We start from the raw sequence: 15,078 nt of genomic DNA, 5'->3' as shown, positions 1-15,078 counted from the left end.
TATTATTTTTTTATTTTTGTTTATTGTAATTTATTTAGTTGGCAAGGTGTTGTTGCTTCACCCTGTACCAGATCACCTAACGATAAGAACTCTATTCCTTTGCGACAAAATACAGTGTCAATAATTTCAAGTGACCAAGAAAAAATACAAGAATGATAGTCAAAATGTGTTGTTCAAAAAACAGCTACAAGCTAAAGACAGCTTTTTTTGAGCAATCACAGACTACGAGTGCTGTGATTTACTGTTACATTTCGACGTCAATACAAGAGCTGCTAAATCTGTAGATGGGTTAAACTTGAACAAATTCTTTCTCTGTTTATAACTAACCTCAAAGTATGAGAACTATCTGTTTCCATTCTAAACTAAATTGTTATGCATAAAATTAGTAAAGGATCTGAGCATAAAACTAGCTTACTCATGAGAACACGTCATTACATTACAGCGTTCTAAAAACAAACTATAATTTTCTATTTAACCCAATAAAACTAAATACATATTAAAATAATTACCGCGAGAAAATTCCGTCCTTAACAATAATCAAGAGTAATAATAAAAGATATTTATTACTCTAAATTGCCGCTTATTATTTTACCAGATAAAGGATCTTTCCGGCTGTCTTTGTACGGTTGTGCTAATTAGTTATATAGCTGGAGACCACCCCCAGGGGGCGGCAATAATAAAAACAATCACGTTAGAGATAAATGATCTGGACGGCGGTGCGGCAACAATGCCAGAAGCAACCGTGTGTCACGCTCCGTTTAAGTCACACACACCCTCCCGCCTTGATAATCATCAAGGTATAGGTCGGGCGGGCGGGTAGGCCTCCACAAAAATCTGTACTAATTTGCCATTTTTTTGCGTTTCTTCTAGCAGACAGCTACCAATACCAGTTGCAGTCCATGTGGCAGAAATGCTGGAATACGAACCAGAGCCTGGTACACAATCTAAGGTTTCGGGAACGCGGCCCGTTGAAGTCCTGGAGACCCGAAACCATGGCGGAAGCCATCTTCTCCGTGCTCAAAGAGGGTCTGTCGCTGTCTCAAGCAGCTAGAAAGTACGATATTCCCTACCCCACGTTCGTGCTCTACGCCAATCGGGTGCACAATATGTTGGGACCTTCAGCGGATGGTGGTTCTGGTGAGATGCGTTGCCCATTTAGCGAGTACGGTTGTTTTTTGGAACTGGGGGTGGCATTTTTTAAGCAGACTTAAGGCCCAAAGGGCGCGGACGACCTCAGAGGATTTTGTTGGGCGTGTGGCCCGACGAACATATACGAGGAGTGATCCGGGCTGTTGTTTTTCGGGATTCCCATCAGATCAAAGACGAGCCTCACATGCCTTATCCCAGGTTACATGTAAGTATTTCGTTTGGCAGATTGTGTTATGATAAGATTTAATTAAATTCAACCATTTACTTAAACAACAAGAAAACATTGTCCAAGAATCGATGTTTCCATCACTTTATAAAGTAGCTAATAACTATTTGGTCACTAAAGTGTATTCTAAAGATTTGGAATCCGTGGATAATATTCGTGATCAGAAAATAAAAAAAAAGAAACGAAAAAGAGTTCTTAGAGATTTAGCACAATTTTGTAACTTGTTTCTCTTTAGGATGGTGTCACAATTCAAAGTTACCCCAACAACCCGTGCAGCAACGGTTCCGATCCCAATGTATCACCAGGAGCAGCAGCGGCTGCTGCAGTAGCCGCTGTAGCCCAAGGACTCCGACAACAAATGTGCAGCATGGTACGACTACTTTAGGTTACATCTAACCTCAATCTAACTATGTAATCCACGCAGGTGGCTGCGGCGCACAACCAAAGCTCAGCGCACGACACTAACCCGGTAGCAAGTTTAGTGAATACTTTAGCCCTGGCAGGACATTGTGGCAACGTGGCAATGCCCAGCAACGGGGCTCCACCCATGAGTATGAGCCACATAGCGAGTATGCGCAACATGAGCAGTCCCGCGGGTAGTATACAGGATCTGCGCATAAGTCCGGCCGAATCAGCTGGTATGGAAAGTCCCATTTCATCACCACTCGGTTTAACTGTATCCAGTAGCATGGAACCGGCCATCAACATGAATATTGGTAAGTTTAATAAGATTTCCTGAAAAAAGCAGAACATGGAACATTTTAAACCAGGCAACAACCTGGATGTAGGCATTGGAGTATCGGGAATGACGTACAAACCTGCACGTTCGTTCACTTCCCCACGACCCGAAAATCTGTTTCAAGAGGATATCGACGACCTAGTGAAACCGATACACAGCTCCAACACGCCACGACCGAAGGACTCGATGCCCTCCATCAAAATGGAACCGATGACGGAATGTCGGGGCGAATGAAACATTGACACTCCAGCCGTCTTTACCATGTGATAAATCTTGGGGGGGTTGGGGTGGTTTGGAGTAGGCGGGTATTGGCTTTACCCGGCAAACTACCCGATGACGAGACATGTGTTCCTTTTGTTGTGCTACGTTATTCTTTGTTTTTGAGCCTGCAAGGCTTATTAATTAAACCGATTCGGCCAGTTGTTTAAGACTGTAATTTGTAATTATTACTTTTACGTAGGGATGGCGCGAAATTCGACATCTCCGGAACTTTATTTAACGTTTGCGATATGGCTGAAATAAGTTTACTTACCGGAACGTTGGCTTAAAGGCATTTCAAGTCAGCATTCCCCCCATATTGGTCCTGAAACAATGAGAAAATGAACATGAGTGTGTCACTTGATTTAAAATTCACAATCACAGAAATGATCAACACCTATCTTGAAATGCCTTTCAAGGATCTTCTGAATATTCAAAAACTGTAGTCCATTTGAATGTGACTGACGTCAAGTCACATTCTAAACGCTGCAGGATCAATAATTATTTAAAAAGCAACATTCCTCTAAACTTTGCATTAATCTATCATTATAACAGTCGGCAAGATCTGATTACATAGTAGCCCACACTGTTGAAGCCAGTGCAATAATTTATTTATTTTTTTTTAACTTGTAGATTATTTTGTAAGTTTTTTGGTCATTTAGAGGTGAGTTCAGTTATTAATTTATTTTCTTCTACTACGTAAGACTCTTAAGTGTAAATTATTCTATTTATATTTGATAGTAACTAAGGTGTAATGCAGTATACATAATAAACTCCTTTAAGGGTTTTCCCTAAAGGTTTAGAAAAATCTTCCTAAAGTTTTACGCATCTCACTCTTAAACACACACACACACGGCCTGTATATAGAATAAGTAATATAATATAATCAAAATTTTCCGAATCAGAGGTACTATTATATATATTATTATAATATTATGAGTAAATGGATAGGCTATTTGTGTAGATCTTTAATTTTTTTTTCCTAAATTGCGCTGAATTATTCCAGTTCAATACCCGAATCAGATTTATTATAATGTAATGCCAAATGTACTATAAAGTGTTATAAATGATGTAGTTATTTATAGGTTAGTGTTGTGTATGTACAAAAAAAAAAAACAGACGGTGTGTTAGTACTTTAGTGCCGCTACCAAGACTTAACTTATTAGTATTTGTGGGTAATTTTTTTTTTCCAGTTTCCCCACCCTAACATAGAATGTTGACGGCGACACTTTTTTGTTTTGCCATTCAGCAGGGCAACTAATATACAGCGTTTACCAAGTTAGAATGGACTAGAGGCCAATATGTTACTTTCGTTTTTAACAACTTTTCCCGTTATCTAATTTAAAGTGCAGTGTTTGTGTGAATCACAGCATTGTTCATGGTTTGTGATTGGTCAAAAAGGCAGCTTTCAGCCTGCTGCTTTTCTTGATAGTGCTGTGATTTACGCAAATACTGCACACTTAAACTTCCCATTTCATTACTTATAACCAGTTGAAGCAATTTTATAATATTTTTCAACAAACCCAAAAAATTAAGTATTTTGAGTAATGCAACTTGGTACACTCTGTATATAAAAGCAAACAACAGAAACCCTCCGGTCGATTTTCTTTTTGATTTGGTGAGATTCATAAAATTTTGAATGTCGAGTCTATTTGGCTGTAATCTACAAATTCTAATTATACGATTAGAGGGAGTAAAACTACAAAATTCCTGTCTAGGCCTCCTATTTTGAAAAAAAAAAAACTATTAATTATTAATGAAGAAAAAAACGTGTAGAGCTCGAATCAGATGAGAAAAGGCCACCGCATCATCAATGACGCAGTTTTTAAAACTATTTCTTTCTCCTTCTACAGTTGCCGTCGCATTAGATATAATCAGAGGCGTCCTATTAAAATATTCCCGAAAATATATTGTTAAGCGGTCAAAAAGCCACTTGGCAACGTAGTACGGTTTTTACTTGGACACAATTAAAACAGATGCGGCAGCGGCCAGGGACATTTGGACCTTTTTATATGCTTTTACTAGCCGGCACTCTAAACGGTGTTGCCAAGTTTAAAAAAATGTAGTGGCGGACAGGGAGACTTAGGGGGTTAGGTTAGGTTCCGTTTTAGTCTGGTGTTTTGGTTGTATTGTTGATGGTCGCAGTTGAAGTTCACATAGTGTTATGAATAAAAAACGTTTTTTTGTCAAAATGTCTTTCAAAAAGGTTGGAAAGAAAGGTGTTATCATATACAGCCAAGGCCGTGAAATCGTCAGTAACGTCTTACAATTTATGAAGAAAGAAGCAGAAGGAGTTTCCATTCCTTTGAAAAACTTGTTGTCTTTTATTTTCTTTATTAAAAACGACGAAAATGTTTCATTTTACTGATAAAATAATAGCACGCCACTGACTGGCTGCAACAACTTGGAAAGTAACGAGAGCAGCAATATTTAAAGCGAGACGTACAGAGATCGTGACATCATCGTTTGATGACGCCTGTGGCCTTTTCTTAGCTGATTCGAGCTCTATAGAGTTGTCGCTAGAGAACATAAGTAGAGCTCGAATCAGCTAAGAAAAGGCCACAGGCGTCATCAAACGATGATGTCACGATCTCTGTACGTCTCGCTTTAAATATTGCTGCTCTCGTTACTTTCCAAGTTGTTGCAGCCAGTCAGTGGCGTGCTATTATTTTATCAGTAAAATGAAACATTTTCGTCGTTTTTAATAAAGAAAATAAAAGACAACAAGTTTTTCAAAGGAATGGAAACTCCTTCTGCTTCTTTCTTCATAAATTGTAAGACGTTACTGACGATTTCACGGCCTTGGCTGTATATGATAACACCTTTCTTTCCAACCTTTTTGAAAGACATTTTGACAAAATAACGTTTTTTATTCATAACACTATGTGAACTTCAACTGCGACCATCAACAATACAACCAAAACACCAGACTAAAACGGAACCTAACCTAACCTAAACCCCTAAGTCTCCCTGTCCGCCACTACATTTTTTTAAACTTGGCAACACCGTTTAGAGTGCCGGCTAGTAAAAGCATATAAAAAGGTCCAAATGTAGAGCTCGATTCAGATGAGAAAAGGCCACCGCATCATCAATGACGCAGTTTTTAAAACTATTTCTTTCTCCTTCTACAGTTGCCGTCGCATTAGATATAATCAGAGGCGTCCTATTAAAATATTCCCGAAAATAAATTCTTAAGCGGTCAAAAAGCCACTTGGCAACGTAGTACGGTTTTTTACTTGGGCACAATTAAAACAAATGCGGGTGCGGCCAGGGACAGATGGACCCTTTTACATGCTTTTACTAGCCGGCACTCTAAACGATGTTGCCAAGTTTAAAAAAATGTAGTGGCGGACAGGTTGAGTTTAAAAATTAGGTTAGGTTAGTTTCCGTTTTAGTCTGGTGTTTTGGTTGTATTGTTGATGGTCGCAGTTTGAGTTCACGTGTTATAAGTAAAAATCGTTAATTTGTCATAATGTCTCCAAAAAAGATTGGGAAGAAAGGTGTTGTGATACACAGCCAAGGGCGTGAAATTGTAAGTAACGTCTTAGAATTTATGAAGAAGGAGGCAGAAGGAGTTTCCATTCCTTTGAATAACTACAGGTATTGTCTTTGATTAAAAACGACGAAAACGTTGAATAATATAATAAATATCATTTTAGAGAGAGAACTATAGCAGCTACAGGGGTGTCTAGATCTACTGTGCAGAAGATATCTAGAGAAGCACTACATGTTGAATGGGGAGGGCCAAGCTCATCATTTCACACTCCTACAAAGAAGGGACAGATTAAAAAATTAAAATTGGATAACATCAAACCTGATGAAATCAAAAGAATCAGAGAAATTATTTATGATTTCTATATTCTTGAGAAAAAACTTCCAACATTAAAAGGTAAGTTTATAATACATTAGGTATACCTACAGAGTCTTCAGAGTTTTTCTAGCAGAACTTACCATGTTTTTTACAATTAAATGTAAGCTTAGTTTGCTATATGTATAAACCTTGATAATGTGTTAATTGAAAATTTAAAACAACAAAATTTAGACTAAAATGGGATTATTTTTTATCTTTACAGGTATTTTGCAAAAAATTATTGACCAGCAAATCTTGACTGAATCTATTAGTGTAAGCAGCTTAGGGCGATTGCTTAAGAACATTGGATTTTAGTATGTTTTACATCTTGGCAATCATGTACATCAAAATAACTTTATCTTTTGTAGGTGGCAGAAGACACCAGACAAAAGAAAATTCTTGTGTGAATCATATGACATTCGCTTAAAACGAATAAATTTTTTAAAAAAATTGGTGCAATACCGCTCAGAAGGTCGCAATATTGTATATACAGATGAGACATACATTCACAGTAGTCATATTCATGACAAAGGATGGTATGATGAAAGTTTTAAAGGCTTACAAAAACCAATTTCTAAAGGACAACGCCTTATAATAGTGCACGCAGGTGGAGAAAAAGGATTTATTGAAAATGGATTGCTTATATTTAAGTCAGGTAATATTTATGTACACCTCAAACCTACTTAAGTACTTCCTCCTGCTTAAATAAAATAAGTTTATATAACAAGTAATTAATAAGTTTAACCACATTTTACACATCATATAAGACACATAATGTTTGTACTATGATTTTTTTTTTTTTTTTTTAGGTTTAAAAACAGGAGATTATCATGATGATATGAACCATGAGAATTTCATGACTTGGGTAAAAAAGCAATTGCTTCCTAATTTACCTGACCGCTCAGTCCTTATTATAGACAATGCAGCCTACCACAATGTTACTGTTAACAAAAATATTACAACGGCTACTAAAAAAGGAGATATGTTAAGTTGGCTAGTGGAAAAAGGAATCCCAGCAGATCCTCATTTAACAAAGCCAGAGCTGTATCAAATCATACAAGAAAATAAATTTAGATTTCCTCCACAATATAACTTAGATAGGCTGTTAGAACAACATGGGCATCTTGTGTTGCGTTTACCACCCTACCATCCAGAATTAAACCCAATAGAAAAAATTTGGGCTTTGGTTAAAAATTGGGTAGCAGCTCATAATACCACTTTTAAATTGTCTGATACCGAAGCTTTAACAAAACAAAAATTTCAAGAGGTGTCTGAAAAAGAGTGGTTTGACATTTGCCAGCATGTAAAAAAGTATGAAGAGGAGCTCATAAAAAAAGAGCATATTTTTGATGATACAGTGGACCAGCTTATTTTTACTGTTAACACTGGTTCATCTGATGATAGCGATGAAGATTCTGGTGATGATGATGAATGTGATGCCAGTTTATCCGAAGAAGAATTAGGATGCTCACTCCTAGACTAAGTTTTGGATTTTTGTTTTATGTTATGAATTCGTAATTTGTATATGTATATGTATTTATAAATAAACAAAATTATCAAATTTATAAAAATATATGATTATTAAATTTAACAAAGATAACAAATTTTAAATATTACCTCTTCTTCATGAAACCCTGTATATCAAAAACGATGCAAAGGCAAGCTGAAAGTTACTTTGAGACTTCATTTTCAAGGTCTAGCTGCACTGTAGGACCTTCAAATTAAGAATAATTGAAAAAAGAAACCAGCTGCCTATTTTTATCTTCCAATAATTGATTAATTGCCCCAAGACAATGTTTTTTTGCGGTTAACATTGCCCTAAGTTAAGTTATATAATTTGGATTTAAACTAATTGGTATTTAATATTCTTCATCAATCATCACCCTGCAGCTACAGCAGAAAAATAATTTGCACAGATCTTTTTAACCGAAACACACTGTATGTTTTTTTAATTTACCCTTTGCTTGTTTTCTTGTTTATTTTTTAAATTAATATTTAAAGAAATGGGACCAGAGACCTAGGCCAATTTTGTTCTCAAAGCGTCAATATTATGTATGTATATGTATTTGGTTTGTTTTATAAAACCTACTTACCTATCCTGTTTTAATACAATTTATGAAATGAAAAAGCAAAAACTACACCTATTTACGTTAATTAAATTTCATTTCACTGAGCAGAGAATAGCACGCCATTGACTCGCTGCATCAACTTGGAAAGTAACGAAGGCAGCAATATTTAAAGCGAGACGTACAGAGATCGTGACATCATCGTTTGATGACGGCCGTGGCCTTTTCTTAGCTGATTCGAGCTCTACCTGGCCCCTGCCGCATCTGTTTTAATTGTGTCCAAGTAAAAACCGTACTACGTTGCCAAGTGGCTTTTTGACCGCTTAACAATATATTTTCGGGAATATTTTAATAGGACGCCTCTGATTATATCTAATGCGACGGCAACTGTAGAAGGAGAAAGAAATAGTTTTAAAAACTGCGTCATTGATGATGCGGTGGCCTTTTCTCATCTGATTCGAGCTCTAAACAAAATTCGGAGAAGCATATTTTTGTGATTTCTTTAGGTATACATAGTAAAAGACTATAAGAAAGTGTACAAAAATTTATAAGAATCTTGTAAATGTAGAAATTATTAATTAATATATTATATTATGATAAACGTTTTAATAAAAATGCCTTCCTGCCACTTACAGGGTGCGCCGCGCGGTGTGCGTTTAGTTGAATCGGTGTGATCGTGATAATCTAGTTTTTCGAAACAAAAAAGTGGCCTTTGAAAAAAGTTAAGCGTTTACGTTAATTAAGAGTTTTTACGTACTAGTCTGGAGTCTATCTGTTTTTTTCGGAGACGTGTTTGACCTCAAAGGGCAAAAACGCCTACGAAAGGTTTAGTGACTAATAAGTTCCCTTTTAAACTACTAGGCTAAATGTGTTCAAAAACTACAAGTAGTAAGTGCCTTCAAAAAAATTTGACCACTTATGTCATATTTTATACAAAAAAAATGACTTTTCGGATAAAATTATATAAAAAGTTTTTCGTTCGATTTTTCGTTGACCGGTGCAACCCTGAGTGGCAAGTTCTTTTCATATCTCCCCTGTATAAAAAAAATCTTACCTATTAGTATGAGCATTTTTAGAACTGTAATCAGTCAAACAGTCCGGTACAGCTTTATTTTGCTGTATACTAATTAAAATTAAAGAATCATAAACTACTATAGATTTGATGTTAGTTCAGAACTACTTACTTATAAACATATAGCGATTATCTTTGCGTAAAAAAAATACGGATAGAACTTATAGTTATGCAACATTACCCCCCAAGAACTTGTGCTACCCTAGAACAATTTATTGATCAATTTGTACACACAAATATTTACAATAATAATAATGATTATTATTAAAAGAATATGACCCGAACTGGTCTGGGGCAGCTGTTCAGCAGGAATTACTAAAAATACTGCTAAGCAACGACCCCAGGTAGATAATTAATATTATCTTTATACTATTATTATTAATTGAATACAAAAAACTATGTTGATATATGTTGATTTTATTATTTATAGATTTTTTTTTGTTGTAGATTATGAGTTTAAGTCGGACGTGCACATATTAATTTTTATTATCTGTATGGTATATTGAAAAAGTAATAAAAATGTAAAGCAAATTATTTGAGTATTATTATTAAACACAAACATGCCTACCCTATTAGGAGATATTAAAGTTAGTAAGTATTAAGAGGGAAGTTTTCTTAACAACTGATGAATGCATGCCTTTGTGCTCTTAAATAATGAGGTATTGTCTTGATTCGAGAAAAATAATAAAAATTATTGAAAACAAAGTAGGATACAATTTTAAACTTACTATTTTGACTGTTTTTTGAACCCACAAGTTGTGTCCTCGATCATCTGCTAGTACGTCCACTAGAGGGCGCTTGTTCTGACAACACACGGTTGACAGTGGCTCTTTTTCATTTATAACTATAACCTCACTTTTGAGTTTTCTATAGTTGGAGACAACACAAAACTTATTACACTAGTTTTGAAAAGCCATGAATCTTCCGCAACTACTAAGGTACAGGATTAAAACCCCATAACCATTTTAACAGTGAATCAATTTCGTTAATAGGAAACTACCGCGAAACACCTGGGTGGTATTTAGAGCTTTCTCCATTCAGAAAACCCCCAAACCGCCACCTTCCAGTAGCAGTAGTAGCAGCAGCTCCGATAGCGATGTCGACGTTAAAAACTCCAATCAAGATGCCGTGCAGCGACTCAACGTTTTACTACAACAAATGACTTCCAAAGGGTATTCAGACAAAGATCCCATAAAGCTAGCACAGCCCACCAATAAAAGAGCAAAAGGAAGAGAGGAAAAGGAGATTGTCACAAAAAAATCGCTGGGTACAGTCACCAAACGTATTAAGAAATGTAAATTAATATAAGTTGGTTAATTTGCAGAACATCAAGTTGTTGATGCTGCCAAAGGAGTTGCAGAATCCTTGGGTGGTAACACAAAACAAACTGAGTCAGAACTCTTAATAAAACTATTGAACCCTGATGAGGGCAGTGCTCGTTTAAGGTAAATAATGGTTTCACAGAAATAACAGATTTGTTGGAATGTTGGGGGACTTTCAGTGATATTCTCAAGGGGATGAAAATTGAAAGAGAGGAGAAACCAACTGAATCCAAAGCTGAACAAGTTCGAAGTGCCTTGGCACAAGTCAGTGCACAAAAGGCATACTTTGAAAGGCCTGTAGGAGAAAGGAAAGCCAGAAGGGTTAATTCTGTGCAACAGTTTACTGACCAAAGGTAGGTTCTGTTTAGTTTTGTCATTCTGTCTACTTTTTAAAGGGTAAAATCCCACTATCCTGAAACCTATACCACACAAATTATTTAGGGTTTTTCATTAATGAACGAGATTATTAATAAATTTATAGGTATTCTTTGTATAAAAATCCTGGTGGTTGGATTTTCAGAATTTAGAATTTTACCTGTAAACCGTCCCATTGTACTGTTGTCCTGGTCTTTGTCGTTTAACTAACGTGATAGAAAGAGATAAATATATTCCGTAAATAACCTGTCACAAGTGAGAGTGACGTTTGACACTGACAAACGACAAAGACAAACCCCTTTTCATCATCTGTTTTATGTTTATTTTTGTATTCTATTTATTGCTTTATTTGACCACATATAACACCCACTTTATTTCATCAAAATACAATTACAAATTTAAATTAAACAAAAATGGATCCCACTGAGGATATGTGTAAAAGTCTAATCAAATGGCTGCAAAAACTAGTGGCAGACCGAGCCCGAAACGTATCAGAAATCTGTGATGGTGTTGCAATCCTGGAAGCTTTGCTGCAAATAGAACCGGCCTATTTCCACAAACTGGAACCCAAAATTAAAAAAGATGCAGGTACCAACTGGAGACTGAGAGTGAGCAACTTAAAGAAAATTGCTGAAGCTGTAAATGAATACTTCCAAGATGTTTTGTCCATGCAAGTGCTTGAAAGTGGTAAACCTGACGTGACTAAAATTGGAGAAAGCAACGATCCTGTCCAACTAGCCAAACTGCTTCGTTTAGTGCTAGGATGCGCTATTAACTGTGAAAAAAAACAGGAGTACATCACCCTAATGATGGAAATGGAAGAAAATGTACAAAGAAACATAATGCAAGCTATCCAACAATTGGAGGAGGTTTTGGGAGGTCCTGGCCGCACAGGTTTGAGTATGTTAATTTTGGATAGTGACGCGCGAGTAACTAAGCTTGTTACTGACTTGGAATCAGCCAATGAAGCTAGAGAAGCTCTAACATTGCAAAATCAGACTCTAGAGCAACAAGTTCAAATTTTGCAAGAGGAAAAGCGGAATTTAGAACGCCAGCTTGATGCTATGCACCAAAAAGAGTCAAAAAGCCCAGACCCTAGAAAACAAATGGAGCTGTTGAAAGAAGAATTGTTTAAAGCTGAAGTTATGAGAGATGATTTCAAAGCCAAACTGCAGGAGCAGGAAAAACAAATGCTTGGTTACCAGGAGAAAATCACTGAGCTGCAAATTACTGCCAGTGACTATACTAGACTTAAAGATGAGTTGGATGCACTAACTGAGTCTGCAGAGAAGGTCAATGACTTGGAACAGACCATAGCTTCATACAAAAAACGATTGGAAAACTATCAAGACCTTAAAAAACAAGTCCAAAAACTGGAAGAGAAGAACATGGAATACCTTCAAAAAAATATGGAACTGGAAGAGGAACTGGCAAAAAACAGCAGCTGGAGGAATCAATGTGAAGCTTTCCGCTTCCAAATCACTGAGCTACAACAGAAATTAGATGAAGAAACGCAAAAAGCAGACAAAGCTCAGTTTAACCTTGAAAATTTGGAATCAAAAGTAACCGCCTTACAAGCCGAACGAGACCGACTACTTCTAGAACGTGACACTCTGAGAGAAGAAAATGAAGAACTGAAACTAGGCCACGTGAAAGACACTGAATCGGGAGCTGCAGTATCCCAAGAATTGACTCCAGCCGACCTAAGAGAAAGGTTGCGCTACTTGGAACGCGAAAACAAAACTTTACGACTGGCGCAGCAGGAATTAAACGCTAAACAGTCTGCCCTGGATCAGGCTTTAGGCCGAGCTGAAAAATTGCAACAACAGAACCGCACTCTCAATCAGCGAGTGTTAAAACTCGAGAGTCAGCTGGAAGAACTTCAAGGCGGAGCCACGGGTGACGCGTCATCAGTGGTAACAATAAAAAAGCTGCAAGAAGCTTTGACCGCCAAGGAACACGAGCTACAAGTAGCTCAAGCAAGATACCAGAGATACTTGGACAAGGCTAAAGAAATGGCAGGCCAGTTTGAAAATGCGGAAAATGCAAGGGCTCGCGGAGGTTCCATGGGAACAATGGAAGAACGGATGATTACTACAGCTTTTTATCGTTTGGGGGGTTTACTGCAGCGACAAGCAGCGGATGAACGGTTGGCGGTCCTGGCCACCCAAGGTCAGTCGTTTCTGGCCAGACAAAGGCAACCCGCCCCACGAAAACCGCCCACACGTTTTAACCCACCTAGTCGGTCTAAATAGCCATCCTAGAGAGTTTTATTTAACCATCCCTATAAAACGCCACAGTATTTAATTTTTTTTTTATACAAGTAAGAATGCATTTACTTGACTTTTAATTTTATTAAGTGATCATGGGCAGAAATGCCACGCCGCGGATAGCCCTTTTTATTGTAGGGTACGAATTTTATTGTTAAGTACGGGCTTGTATTACGTGTGCAATGGATATATTATTACTGTTTTTTTGACTATTAAGACACTAATTATAACTAAATTGTTATTTTTAATGTTTGAAAACCTATTTTACTATTAAAATTAATTATAGTAAACTGTGCATTTGTTGATCCAATTTTATCTAAGAGTAAGTTAAGTGCCGATGAAATGTGTCAGTCAACACAAATAGAAAATGTGTTAAACGTAAGTTGGTCTATCAAAAAAATCTCAAAAACAAGAAGAGATAGTGAATCAGTTAAATGGTAAACAAGTTGCTTATAAAAGAACCAGTAACAATTTTTGGGCATTTTAGTTAAGGAATATGTAGTTGTTGTCACTTTATAGATAAGATTGAAATAAGTATTTTGACACAAGAATTCAAAAAAAAGTAAGACATTATTTGACCTTAGTTTTACCTTTTTGAACTGAAGTGTTTTGTGTCATTACTAATATCACAGGCAGCTAATATACCTACCTATATTAGTTTTATTGTGCTAATTCATCTTAATATTTTTTAGTGCACCAGAACAAATCGCGGATCTATTCGGTAGCGAACCTTTAGGCATTTTTACCAATCCGGCCAACCTTAAGATCAGTTCTCAACTGTCCATGTGGCAGAAACTTCACGACAAAGAGCTAAAACTTGCCGTAACTCACCCACCCGCCAACTATTTCCAGGAAATAATATTGTGGACCGAACAAGGCAAATTCTGGCAGTTTCCCATCAATAACGAATTCGGTGTGTGTCGACTTATGTACCATGTAACTTGACCGCTATTGATAATTTTGACAGGTTTGGAGGAGGAAAGTAAAGTCTATTTCACCGAGCACGTCTTCCTAGAAGAGCATCTGGAGCCATGGTGTCCGCCCAAAGGGCCTATAAGACACTTTATGGAGTTGGTATGCGTTGGTTTGTCGAAAAATCCTTACCTGACTGTACAAGACAAGAAGGAACATATAGAGTGGTACAGGAACTATTTTGATGAGAAAAAAGCGCTTTTGCAAGAAGTGGGTGCTTATCCTCCAAATGAGGCTCCACCTAAAAACATTGACCAACAGTGAGACAGATTTAATTTGTAAATGTTAATACAGTTTTTTTGAAAAACATTGTGTTTTTTTTTGTTAAATGCAAAATTCAAGGTAATACAAAACTTACTCAGGCCGGCTCCCCACATTGGAGTCAGCGTTGGCTTAGGTTCGTTTCAGTTCGCTGTATTTTTTTGTATAACGTCCAACATATTGGGGCGATGTTGAAGATTCATCCGTTCATTAACGTTCTCTTCCCTTTGAGGAGGGGTCAAAAACCGACCAATGTCTTTAAGCACCGCCCAGATGACCCAGGGAAGAGAATATTAAAATAAGAAAAATCAAAAATAAGGAAGTTAAGGGGGTGGTCAGAATTCAATCAATCAAGGACGCTGCTGCGGAAACAGTTGAATATCGATACAGACAGTTAGGCCTAGAATTTGACGTAGAATTTCAATATCGAATAAAAAGTTGGTCATCGTATTTAAAAAAAACATAAGTTTGGTTTGTTACTCAAATTTGGGACACCCTGTATAATAACTGTTTATCCA

General features: G+C 36.8%; 4 protein-coding genes across 9 annotated transcripts in view; all 4 read left to right on the top strand.

Annotated features, from left to right (window-relative positions):
• LOC145732232 (protein bric-a-brac 1-like) overlaps nucleotides 1-4,907 on the top strand; it is a 123,183-nt gene extending 118,276 nt beyond the window's left edge. For 2 of the 6 annotated variants that reach the window (XM_081984349.1, XM_081984352.1), the window contains 6 exons: nucleotides 874-1,137; nucleotides 1,203-1,354; nucleotides 1,611-1,745; nucleotides 1,800-2,091; nucleotides 2,146-4,142; nucleotides 4,876-4,907. In XM_081984349.1, the coding sequence (XP_081840475.1) occupies nucleotides 874-1,137; nucleotides 1,203-1,354; nucleotides 1,611-1,745; nucleotides 1,800-2,091; nucleotides 2,146-2,348 (1,046 nt within the window). In that variant the 3' untranslated portion in view covers nucleotides 2,349-4,142; nucleotides 4,876-4,907. Of the gene's footprint in view, nucleotides 1-870; nucleotides 1,138-1,202; nucleotides 1,355-1,610; nucleotides 1,746-1,799; nucleotides 2,092-2,145; nucleotides 4,143-4,875 lie in introns of all 6 variants that reach the window. The other 4 variants (XM_081984347.1, XM_081984351.1, XM_081984350.1 and 1 more) reach the window with 3 other exon arrangements.
• An 11-nt stretch (nucleotides 4,908-4,918) lies between these two features.
• Nucleotides 4,919-8,287, top strand: LOC145732241 (uncharacterized). The gene is given in 5 exon segments (XM_081984367.1): nucleotides 4,919-5,972; nucleotides 6,032-6,261; nucleotides 6,446-6,536; nucleotides 6,591-6,877; nucleotides 7,032-8,287. Coding segments are annotated over 5 exon segments (1,410 nt in total). The 5' UTR covers nucleotides 4,919-5,844; the 3' UTR covers nucleotides 7,706-8,287.
• Nucleotides 8,288-10,137: 1,850 nt separating this feature from the next.
• mRpS31 (mitochondrial ribosomal protein S31) lies at nucleotides 10,138-14,606 on the top strand. The gene is made up of 6 exons (XM_081984380.1): nucleotides 10,138-10,298; nucleotides 10,353-10,627; nucleotides 10,685-10,805; nucleotides 10,862-11,035; nucleotides 14,020-14,240; nucleotides 14,295-14,606. Exons 1-6 carry the CDS (start codon nucleotides 10,276-10,278, stop codon nucleotides 14,561-14,563), a joined length of 1,083 nt encoding a protein of 360 aa, XP_081840506.1. The 5' UTR covers nucleotides 10,138-10,275; the 3' UTR covers nucleotides 14,564-14,606.
• Nucleotides 11,102-13,617, top strand: LOC145732233 (protein hook-like). Its single transcript, XM_081984353.1, has one exon. The coding sequence runs from the start codon at nucleotides 11,471-11,473 to the stop codon at nucleotides 13,310-13,312; it is 1,842 nt and encodes a 613-aa protein (XP_081840479.1). The 5' UTR covers nucleotides 11,102-11,470; the 3' UTR covers nucleotides 13,313-13,617.
• Nucleotides 14,607-15,078: the final 472 nt, after the last annotated feature.

This window comes from Ips typographus, linkage group LG7 (assembly GCF_016097725.1).
Source record: "Ips typographus isolate SLU linkage group LG7, UJ_Ityp_2.0, whole genome shotgun sequence".
Lineage (NCBI taxonomy): Eukaryota > Metazoa > Arthropoda > Insecta > Coleoptera > Curculionidae > Ips > Ips typographus.
This window is presented reverse-complemented; position numbering and strand designations above follow the sequence as displayed.